This window comes from Rhipicephalus microplus, chromosome 3, assembly GCF_043290135.1.
Source record: "Rhipicephalus microplus isolate Deutch F79 chromosome 3, USDA_Rmic, whole genome shotgun sequence".
Classification (NCBI taxonomy): Eukaryota; Metazoa; Arthropoda; class Arachnida; order Ixodida; family Ixodidae; genus Rhipicephalus; species Rhipicephalus microplus.
The window spans coordinates 165005101-165017713 of NC_134702.1; the positions used below are offsets into that span (position 1 = coordinate 165005101).

The 12613-nt window shown below is 41.3% G+C and overlaps 1 protein-coding gene across 1 annotated transcript in view; it reads right to left on the minus strand.

Moving 5' to 3' along the window:
- The window catches only part of LOC119186073 (glutathione S-transferase D1), a 34275-nt gene extending 25459 nt beyond the window's left edge, over window positions 1-8816 (minus strand). The window contains exon 1 of the mRNA XM_075890455.1: window positions 8757-8816. Within this exon, the coding sequence (XP_075746570.1) occupies window positions 8757-8801 (45 nt within the window). The 5' untranslated portion in view covers window positions 8802-8816. The remainder of the gene's footprint in view (window positions 1-8756) is intronic.
- Window positions 8817-12613: the final 3797 nt, after the last annotated feature.

Genomic DNA, 12613 nt, shown 5'->3' on the forward strand with positions numbered 1-12613 from the left:
GTTCAACTGCGACATTCATGTACTTTTTTGTTGTGCCGTAACAATGCTATAAAAGTAGCATGATCCAAACGGGTCACGCGGCGCACACAGCATCATCAGTATTGGGGTCAAGGGGTCAGGCCACAGTGTGGAATTACTGTCAGTTTACTGCGAAAACCTTGACATGTCCACGCGGCAACACTGAATAAATAAGTTCTTTGAGTGAAACAGATGAATACCTACAGCTACGTACGTAGATATAGGCACACATGATGTTAAGGTGACTGTTGAGCAGAAGTCATTTATCCAGCACACTGGGGGCTTTCTTGTTTCTTACCTAAAGTACCCGAACGAGGCGGAATATATATAGGACGCATCAGGAAAACAGCGCGGCAGCACTTGTCAAAGAAAAGATAAGACGCGACTTTTCAAAGGTGAAGTGCAACGGGGAATCTATACGGTACAAGTTTGATCAACAATTGAAGTTTCAGAAGTGAAGAGTTTAATCAAGTTTACTGGTGCTTTTCTTGGTAATCCGATTAACATTTTAGGACTTTAGGTCGATGTTCATAAAACTTCGATGTCATAAATATAGCTTAGACCACAGGGCCTATTAAAGATGCCCAATATCACCTGTGATGAAGCGGTGAGTGGGAGAGGAAGTGCGTTTGGTACTAGCAATTAAATAAAGCATTAAAGTGGCCGTACGCTGAAGGAGGAGTTTGCGTCTTGGGTGTGTGAGTCGGCTACATCTAAAAGACTGTCTATCCGACTGTAAAACTTCACCATAAAATGCAATGACGGACGCAGTTGAGCCCCTCGGGGCTCGAAATATTGGTAGCGTTGTGGCACAACGGCGGAGACGCGTGGCAGGCCGGTATGTCGACAGGGTTGTGCACTTGTTGGCCGCAAAGATCGGAACAGACATATAGTTGCGAAATTGTCTCCTTGGTCGCTTACCTCTCTACATACGGTAGACAGTGAAAGCTGATGGTTTTGTTCACAGCGTGTGGCAGCAGCTGTGTATACCTTATAGGCAGTGTCAATGATGATAACATGTTAAATGCAGGGGTATTACCCACTACGAATTAATTTGTTCTGTAACTGTGCGTCTGCAATTTACAACTGTGAATTCGCTTGTTTGTTTGTAGCCTGAAATTCTAGGCACATACCCACTCTGTGGGATTGGCCAAGAAAACACAAGGTATCCTATGAACGCGAACTGCACTACTGCTTGCCAAAAAGAAAATGATGTACAAAAAAGAAGACATTATAAAAAAAGATCCAAGGAGCGAAAAACTAAAAACAAAGAAAATAAAGAAAATAATTACTATTACACTACCGATAACATGACTTTTGGAGCCTAACAGATAGCAGAGCTTTCCAAACCCTATTAATTTGCGATGTGTGCGTGATATTTATTCACAATTTGAAAATTATTTCCGCACTCCTTTTTTTTTGAGTATTTGTTAACGTTGCCATAATGTTGTAATTCGTTGAGCGGCTTGAATGAAATTGCACACCACATCGAATACACCTCTGTGGCAATGTCCCAAAAATGAAGCACCGTAATTTATAACAGTTTCTGTGAATAAATTTAAACCTAGATTGGCAAACGAAATAACTAGTAGTCTTTTCCTAATTACTGCGTAGTTTTGGCATACTCTAAAATGATGTTTAATAGCTTCTGATTCTTCGCCGAACTAACAAAGTGGGGAAATCATCAGAGCAGCTCTGTGTAAATAAAAACATAAAGGGGGGACACGCCATGGGAATTTGGAAATAATAAATTCATGTTTTTTCGCGTTACTGCACTGAGGTTTCTATAGAAGTTTCAGGTGCTGATAATGAGTCCACTTTTTGATATTTTCCAACCTATCTGTAAAAATAAAAAATTTTTTATATCTTATCCCTGCCAAGTATTTCAACTCTGGAAGATGTGAAATATTGGTTCATCAAGTCATGCTTGCACAAAAGAATATGCCAGTTCATTTATTTCCAACTCGGGAAGTTCCAAAATTGTTAGTCCATCAAGTGATGCTCACACCAAAAAATCTGCCCGTTCATTTAATTGTAACCCGCAGTGACCGCGGACCCCCACTAATTTTAGTAGTTTTAACTGCGGTGGTGCTAATGTGCGGAACGCAGCTAAAGTAAATCTGCTGTAATAATTTCACTGGTTTCGTTTGAAAAAAGCTTTCTAAGTGCTCAAATAATGGCTACAATCTCGGCTTCAAATATAGAAGGGAAATCTGGATGTCTTATTCAGAAAGACCAGCCGAAGAAATCAGAGACACGTCATATAGCTGTGTTTTCATTGTTCACAGAAGCATCTATGGCTATCACATTATTTTTGTCGGCATGTACCAGGTAATCCTTTTATATAATGCTCAAGCATTTGAGAGATTGCAACTTAGAATTTGGGGTGAAGAATTCATCACATTTTATACTAATGTTGAAGGTTGATGAATTTGTTTCAATTACCGTTTTAATAGCTACATTTCTGGAATCCCATGTCTTCTTAACAAAAATTATCTGAGGTGTACGAAATTGTAGCCAATCAGCAAAAAAGGAGTCAGAGTCACTGATAAATGCATACTCTGATTTTAGAGCCGGTAAACTGTAAAACTCAAAAGAGGTTTGAACCGTTAGGATGTGGAATCGACAGAGGCGTGTTGGCAAGCGCACTTCCTGATACATTGCATTAGTCGCCACGAACCTGAGAAGCCCCAAGCATCTTCGGAGGGCTTCTCGCTCTAACATTACAAGAGGTCTATTTTCATAACCAGCGCCGCCCGAGAATAATACGCACCAATATTCGAGTATTGGGTGCATGTACAATTTTTATAACATTAAACTTGTGTCTCTTCGCTACCAGTCTTTTCTGTTACTTAGCCTGCGTAATGAACCTGACAACCGTTGCGCCTCTGCTGCTATATATTCCATGTGTGGGCTGCAGTTCAGCTTTTCATTAAAAATCATGCCTAAGTACTTGACTGAATCTACTTGTGGAATGGGTTCCTGATTATATAATACAGAAATTGAAATTGAATCTGCTAGGGGAACACTAGGAGCACCCTTTTACTGATGTTTGATGAAAATGATGTTGACTTCAACCACATTTCATGAATATCATTATATCTTTGCAATTTTTCGATACATTAGGTAACTGCAAAATGCTACATACTTCGTGTACCTTTTTCGGCAACGTTAAGATAATATTACGAGTTAGAATTTATAGTAAATCTACCCGCCACGACCACCTATCACCAGGGGAAATGCGAGTTTTAAAACAGTGGATGCTATAAGTTCACTGCCAGTAAGAAGAATGGGCCTGCAATTTATTTGAAAGGGTAAGTCATAGCGTACAGGCATTTAACAACTTTACTTGAGAGTAAACAAATGAGTTCCGTCCAGTTGACAAATCGTCAAGTGCCAGGTTTCGGTGACGTGTTTACTGAGAAGTGAGATCATCTGTTCTCGTGACAGCCTTCAAATGCAGCATTTCCTTGAAATCTAAATCAAGTAGAGGTCGCACGACAGTTGTTCTTCTAGTTCTTCTGTGTGGCGAAGGTGAACACAATAGCTTCCATATGGTAAACACAATCTCTTCCATAAGAGGCCTACTTTTTAGGAACTCGCTCGGCAAGCTTCGTATACTCGTGCATTGTCCAGCGGTGGCTGGCGTGTACACCAGTGTTGCCAGTGTACACTTCTCCGGTCACTCCTTACGGTGTCTTCTCCGGTGATTTCAAGAATGCTCACTTGATGGCGCGCCACCACCGAAGGCGTCACATTTCGATGGCCCGTGTGCTCGCCTCCTCTCGACTACGTCGACTTCGTTCTCGTCGCTTCGTTGGTACGCGTCAACACGAGACAAGTTATTATCATAAGTGTTATGCTCGGGTACCGATATTCCCCAAAGCCCCCTCACTTGCTTGCTCTCAATCCTGTTGAAGAACGCCTGATAGCCCCACGTCTGCCATTTATGAGCGATAAGCATTTGACTCACGGCAACGACAAGCTTAGCGAAAATGGGCAGGTGGTTATTGTGCCAATACACGTGGCCAACACTGTGTGGTGCCGGTTGCTGAATGTGCCCGACAACGCTGCCTTCGACGTACCCATCACCACCATGTTCCGATTCATTAGCAAGCCTTTTTACAGAATAATTCTCGCCAAGAAACATGCCCTGTCCCTTCGAGCGAACTTCTCTAACATCATACGCTTTGTGGATATGGTGGTGATCTTTTTCTTCTGCACTAAAGCCAGTGCAAACTAACTCCCCACTGCTCTTGTAGCGTACGCCCTACTGCAATCTACTACAGCACGGAAATGCACCAGCCTAAAAGCATTTTTTCGAGGGAGTGAAAGGGATATTCGAGAAAATATTATATTGCATTGGAGTCAGCAATGATCACTGCAACCAAGCGATATTTTTCTTGTTATGGTGCACTATTTTCATGGAATATTGTTCGTGTAAATATTATTAATCGGTATATTCAGTGAAAGAAATGATAAATACATTTCATAAACAGTGCACGTAGCTAACCTGAAACTATCATGTCTTGAAAACGTTATCAAGAAGTTCAAAAAGGGATGTTTTATTGTACGTGTAACATGCACATAAAGAAACGAAACAACGAAAACAAATAAATGCAGTGTATGGTGACATCAGATGGCAGGAATATCAAAACAATAGTTGTACTATGATGCTGCTCAAAATTACCGCTAAGGCTACGCAATCTAACATCATAGGCAGCAGATTTACTGCGTAAGATTATTATGCTGTGAATCTTTATTACCGACAATTGTTCTTCAAAAAAGTCAGGGTAACTAACTTTTTAGCAGGTTCGCAACTCTTCTAATTCAGTTCTTCGACAACCTCGCTGGGAATTCGGAAGCTTGTTCAGTGTAAACTTACAGTTAATAAATTAACCAAAAAATTCTCGAACATTCCTAATCACACTGCTGTTTCTTATGTCCGAATGCCATGTTACGTAACAATCCAACACGCCTAATTCATCACAAAATAAGCGTTTGCACCACCCAAGGGGCCCTAACCTATAAATGTCGGACCTACATAACTGCTCTAAATATACCATTATTTTTCGAGAAAATACTAAAACAATAGGCACTAGTACCAGAAACTAGTACGATTTTCTAATATAAGCACTAAAAATATTAGTATCTTATTTGAAGGTTATTCTATAAATGGTGTTTCCGAGATAAGGTGTGCGTCAGTTACTGTTCATTCACTTACCAGTTCTTTAAAAAGTGTAAGATGGAACGATCTTGTGCATACCACTACGCGTACATGCTAATCGATGCCTTCATAGTGGGGGCCCCTCATATTATGAAAGCAAGAAATAGTTTTTCATTGCATCCTACTCCTAACTAAATCTTTAAATAACAGTAATTTCCCTAAAAACTTCATTTATTGTTTTATGATACTCACTTAAATCGGAGGACACGTCAACTTCAAAAGGAATGACAAAGAAGAGGAAGTTTGTTAGAATTTATTACGCTGGCTGCCCATTTTCCACCTATTCATTACCGAACCACATCCCCTATAAGTAGTAGCAAATTATTAGAGCACGTAATGTTACGAATCTCACCGAATTTTTAGAGGCTGACTCAGTGATGTCTTGTTCAGAGAATTTTCTCTTTTGGGGGGGGGGGGGATTTTCACCTGTCATTTTGAATCAAAGGCAAAAAAAATCTTCGTGATATTGCACAGAATTTCAGGAATGGTTCAATTCACCTTTGAAGAGTGATAATTAGTGGTAAAAATGCTCCTCCATCTGCTGTTTTGGTTCTGACGCATGAACCACGCGAGCATGGTCTTTGAGATTTGTTTGTGATATTTACGTGGAGCAATTTATAGTTCACTAGTAGTTTTAAATTTGAAGCCCACAATGTGCAGTGTATCAACAGTATATGAATTAATAAGGGCATGCTGTTGTTGTGCGACATTGTAGGGGCTAGTCATGATATTAAAAGTCATGAGTATGAGAGAAACGTTTAGTTATAATATGTGTGTGCATAAATGGGGGTGGAATTTAGTACTGTTGTGCAGAAAATATTGCTAGAAATTTTGTCAACATTCGCAGGAAAAAAATTCTCCAAATTCAAATTTCTCATGTCTATGATTAGGAATTATTTGGCGTATTACGGAACATCACTGGGCTAACTCTTACTTCACTGATGTTCAATATTGTTTAAGAAAATTTTACTCCTGGGAAAATAAGCTTGCTTCTTTCAATCAGCTGCATGAAATCACCAAGTGCTCGTACTGCGCTGTTTGCTGAATTTCCGTAAGCTATAGGTAAGGTGTCTTGTGAACTGCTACTCTTTAATTTAAACCTGCTGTATCAATCCTTCAGACATGACTAGAACTTTTCGTCCATAATTGCCTCCGCTGCGTGTTCCCGTGAATTTTTTTCACTTGTACTGCTCCAAACATTTAATGAGTTTGATCATTGCCTATGTTCATGGTTGGTTCACGTACGTCCTCCTTGCTTGACATTCACTGGGGAGGCTCATGGTGTCCTTAAGCGATCCTTGTCACTTTCTCCTGCGCGGGCCCTCCTTCTTGAGATGAAATAAAATTGAATTGAATTGAACTCAATTGAACTGCTAATGATCATAATTCCCCGCTCGATGAAGCAAACTCAGATGTGTCACAAGGTTCCGTGTAGGAAGGTGGACCACTTCTTCTATGTAGCAATGATGCAAATTCTTCAATAAATAAACTTAAAAAAACTTTACTGTTTGGTGAGTTGGTGTTGACATTAAAACCATCGTGAGAGCGCAACTAAACCCAACACAAAAGAAGAAACAGACGAGGGCAGGCGCCTGTCCTTGTCTGTTTCTTCTGGTGTGTTGCGTTCGGTTGCACCCTCAAGATGGTTTCTTCAATAACTTTGAACATCCTTCTGCCTGCGTGTGTTTATGTTACATATAGCGAAATATTGCTAAGTTAATTATTTGAAAATCCTTCAAGCTAGTCGAAATAGTATAGCGAAATAGTATATAGAATGGCTTCGTAAAATCGATTGCAGTAATAAATGTAACGTAGTGCACGTCTCTGAGGCAGCTGTATTACTAAAGTCTTAACCAGTTTCGCTTACATTCGCTCATGTCATAAACGTGTCTTGCCGTGCATCAATTAGGTTAAGTTGACCACAAGTACGTTAGTAACAATGCTAATTGCATGCTTGGTCACTTACCACGTAACTTTTTTGAGGCCCTCTGTGCTTTAGGACAACTTACTTGCAACACTGGTATACGTTTTAAATTTTAGTATTCATCTGTAGTATGAGATGAATACTCAAATCCCAGCCATGTCAGGCTTATCACAAGTCCGTTCAATTCGATGAGTAGCTAAGGTGCTCGGCTGCTGCCCTGAAGATGGCAGGTTCGATTCTGGTTACAATGGTCCGATTTCGCTGGAGGTGAATTGGTAGATACCTGTGTCCTATGCGATGTCAGTGCAAGTTAAAGAACACCAGATCTTCAAAATTTCCGGAGCCTCCTACTACGGCATTTCTCATAATCTTGTTGTGGTTAGAGGACGTAAAACTCCAAGTAATATTGTTACGGGAAGGAGACTGACTCAGAGGGGTAGTCACCGATGTATATACAGCTGGTTAGGCGAGCAGCGCCAGCCACACAGATTAGCTCGTGCCAGTCTATCTGCTTTGTCTTCTTCAGCTCCATGCACTGGCACGTAGCATGACCCCCGGCGACAGAGGCACCATCCCGGTGCTTTAAAGGTCGTTATCTGACACATTATTGTAGGGCTTCATCCGCGAGACGTGTACGATATAAATGGGCCGCATAGTAGATCATGATGGACAGATGGGGCTGATCTTGTTGGTGACAGGTGTTGCTTGACGCAATATACGGTAGGGTCCCGTGTAATGAGACAGACGTTTTTCGGATAGACCCAGCCGACAATGAGGGGACCAGAGTAAAACGAGGGTACCGGAAGTGAAAAGTACGTCTCTATGTTTCGCATCGTACCGACGGCATCGTACCGATGGCATCGGGTAGTCACCGATGTATTTACAGCCGGTTAGCCGAGCAGCGTCAGCCACACAGATTAGCTCGTACCAGTCTATCTGCTTTGTCTTCTTCAGCTCCATGCACTGGCACGTAGCAATATCAATATTTTAGCCATATCACCTATCTTGAAATAACACAAACAACTGTGCTCAATTAAACCTTTTTAACAATAACAGGGCAGTTATTACAACTTGAATGAAATAAATGACCTGACAGTTATTTAATTGACTAACCAAGGCAAAGAAGCCATCTTTCGCTTTTTCATTAAGATATTCTACCATTTATTTATTGATGACGGTTTTGTACTCCCATTCAAATACATTAAAAACACGGGGATCATTCATCAAATGGCAATATTAGTAATTTCCAGTAAGCCTTTCTTTGTATCGTCTGTTCACCGTGAGTATCAGGAATGACATTGTGTTTCCTCGAGTGTCCCAACCATAACGGACAAGAGGATTTTCCGCGAGACATTCGCTAACATTAACAAACAGGAGGCTTATTCTTTTACATGTAATCACCACCCATGTTTGCATATTTTGTTTTTGTCTCAAACTAGTTCTACCTGCTTTTATGTTTGAGCTTTACCTTAACTTACAATGCGCATTTGTTCTTTGCAGTTAATAAATTTCAAACACATTACCTTACTCTTCCATGATATTTCCTGAGGCGTTATCAAAATGTATTATTAAACTAATATTACCTACTGTTGTTAGGCTTGCTCGACCAGAGACCACCGCGTATGGTTCCATGCTCGAACGCAGCGTAGTGAGCTCACCGCCGCTGAGCAATAAATTACCGCTACCACTCCCGAGTCGCAAGTTTCAGACAGTGTCTACGTCGCTTCATCTGAGTTGTGTCTTTCTTGCGCTAGCCTTCTTTCTCCATCTAAAGCGCACAATTTCTGTTAGAAAGAGGTGATAGCGATAAGCCGTCTCAACGATAATTCAAACCACATATCAGACAATGGTTTTGTTACAGGCAGATGTTTCTTCGCCAGGCCGTCTTATCGAGCTCGCTTTGCTTGCGTTAACAATCCGTGTGATAAAGCCACTATCATTTGCCAGTGTGCATGCGCACTGTGGCAAATTTTAAAGCGTGCTTCGTCACCATGCCTGAATCGAGTGAACCTCAAAATGGAATGTCACTATGGAACACCTTGCTAATAGCTCGAGGTGTATTGGTATTGCTTTTTTGACAACTAAAGGCCACTCTGAAGAAGCGCCTTGCGTTCATTTTTTCGGCTTTCTTAGTGTTGCATTTGTATTGCACTGCTACACTGAGAATTTACCGACGGCACCAGCATAAAATCATCAGCGTGTGAAGACGATCTTGCTGAGTATTCAGTGCGCAGTCTCAAAGTTAGCGTTATGTCAACTGAGATTTTATGCATGTGGAATATAATCCATGTGCATAACGTACAAGCGCGTGCCGAAAAACACACTTCGTTAAGCTTCTAAGAAAAAGCAGAAACCATGCCCACATACAGGGGCACTCAGGGGCCCAAGCGCAAATCGCACAAAAAGGTGTCATTTTACACATTTGATGTGAACGACAAAACATTCTTGCGAACCGTGCAAGGGCTACAACAAGTATCTTCGGAACACTGCTCATTGTTTTGACGACGGTAGCTTAGTGCACATAAAATTGTGCTAACTGCAGTTCTAAGCTATACCTCACACGTCAAAATAGAAATACGTCTGAGATTTCGAAATAAATTTTAGCAGTAATTGAGTTGAATCAACACTTCACCTCAGGTCGTTTCTGCTAATATTTATTAACCTGAACCCCCCTTCCCCTTCCCGGCAATTGTCCCGGCTATTGACTTCGCCCGTGGTACGTACAAACGCAATATTACAGAGAGACGTTGTTGCTTTATGAAACGACTGCGCCCCATTCTGACGCACGGCGATGTAATTGTTCCGCAATACATGCGGTATCATAGAGGCAATGAGTTACATCGAGTAAACAACAAAAGTATCGGCCGACGCATTTGCAGTCCTTTTCTCTCTCTGTCCCTCACGTTTGAGTGGCGTTGCACGCCCCGCCCAATGCGAGTACAGAGTGGGGGCCCTGAGCCGTAGGGCACTTGGGTCGGCCTAGGGAAATCATTAACGCTCTCGCAAGTTATCGCAGAGCACCCTCGACTTCCAGGTCGAGGGGTACCTCCCTCTCTACCAGTGGTCTATGGCGTGGGATTCCGAACGTCTCACGAATACGTCGCCACACGTGAGCGTTCCAGATACTAGCTCTACGTTGTGGCAAGTGCGCTGCCGACTCTCGTTTCGAGCAAACACGGTCCTCTTCGTGGACGACACAGAATCGTGCATTGTGCACGCCACATACCTTTCGAGGCCTCCTTGCAGTTTGTTCAGGACATTGACTGCCGGCGTGTGACTCTATGCCTGGTGTTTCAGAATATATGTGGGCCTATTACTATTAAGAAAATAAGTTTCTCAAAGTGAAAATGGGACTGATTGACGAATAAAGTCAAAGCGCACAATGGTGTTTGTTTTCTTTATTATCATGATCACTGTAAGTTGCTACCAATTGGGTGCCAAATGAACGCAGAATAATGCTTCCTTCAACTTATAGGACCACTTAAAATACCAATAGGCTTTCTCTCGCTCTCACTCACATATGATATTTAGGCGTGTTGCATTGAATAATAGTTTTGTTCCAGTGAAAATAATGTATCAATCAAATACTTATCAATTCACTTAGTGGTTCAATATTCCAGCTGGGATCGCTAATAAATAAATCTTGCAAAAATAGCGTGCGGTGATACACTATACAGCCACGATAGCCTGCAAACATGACCAAACTTTCACGGCTGACCTGGAAACTGGCCGACCTCTCTGTCTTCCTGCTTCTTTCTTTCCTTCTTTCTTTCCTTCCTTCCTTCCTTCTTTCTTTCTTTCTTCTCTTAATATAAGTAATAATAATATTGTTACTATTTACTGAGTTACTCTGGCTGGCAGACATGCGCAAATCGGTGTTAAAGACTAAGGTACGATGGCGGGTAACTGCAAAGGGATCAGTGAAAACAAGACAATTCGCACAGACAGTGCCGCACGAGTGCCTATGTGTAAGTTGGCGGAAATAACGCATAAGTATCCCATCAAAAAAAAAACATTCATGGATAATTGCTCTTCGACATTCGGACAAAAGTCTCACACTATGTTGCTGAATAGAACGGACATTTTTATTGTTTTTAGATCGTACGTATGCTCCCAAAAATGGAGGAGATATTCGATCACGTGTGAACGCCACAATATAAGAGCGCAGATTATTCGCGATACATTTAATGAAGGCGAGAGGATGATATTGGCTAAAAGCAATAAATGCTTGCCGAAAAAGCTCGGCCGGTTCCTAAAAACTCATCTTACGTTCCATAGCAAACCACTTGTATCGCGCACAAATCAGCCCCAACTTTCTTTATATGCCCAACGAGTACGGCTTTCTTCAGTATTTCTAACTGATTGCAATAATTCAGATGATTCAGACTTGAAGACGGTAATACAAAACGTGCGCTCTTTTCTTTTCAAATGTACGTTTGAAATCTTTATAATTACCAACCCACGACTATACAAGCCGAGCGCATGAATGAAGCAGACTGGCTTTATTCTTCATCGTTATAGAGTTTGTAGACCACTCACTGCTTCAGCAGTGGTCATTTCGTCGTAAAGGAATGATTGTTGCTTACCAGCAAAATAGAAAAGCCAAAGCAGCCTGCATGATTTCGTAGACTGATACGTACAAACAGCAGATTGATATCAATGAAAATAGCAGTCATGTCGCCTCCACAAAAAAAGCCGGCAATGCCTTGCTTGAGAAAAAGAAATATTATTCATTTAAAATGCGGCTTGTAAGTAGTAAGAACAATAATTCCGCCAATTCGGCAACAATTCCACCATTTCTTTCAACAAGCTGTGTAATTAGTTAGAATAGGTCAATAGGTTATATCATCAGTATTTATTTAACCGTCACAATCTTGAACAGAAGATATCAGCGAATTGTGATTACGTTCGCCAACGCCTCACCTAAAGGCAATTTCATATAGGAACTTCACTCCTGTATTGTGTAGTGCCGAAATTGAGACGTATTTTACGACAATGCGTTGGCTAATTCACATTGTGCTCACATATATGAGCAAGGCGGGCACAAAGGGTTAATTTTAATTATAACCTAGGCTTGGTATACTTAAATTTTGGCGAGCATAGTTACAGCGTTTCTAAAATGTAATTTCATAAAATAGCTTGATGTTTTGGTGCAGTAAAAACAGTTATTCAATTATAAATGAGTGACTCGGCGTGCCGTCATTCAATCACGGACAATGCCCGATGCTTCGTGTTCTCCGTGCATGACTGTTTGCAAATTACCTAAACAAAAGGTGCCGCCTGCCTTGTTATTCGTGCCAATTAATGTCATGAACTTCATTCTGCCTTTGGCGTTGTGACGTGATTGTGGCCTGCTTTCGACTGCGTCTCAATCACACTAGAAGCCCAGGCTCGCGAACGGCTTCGATCTCCACCTTTGGTCATTAAATGTGGTCGTCAATTTC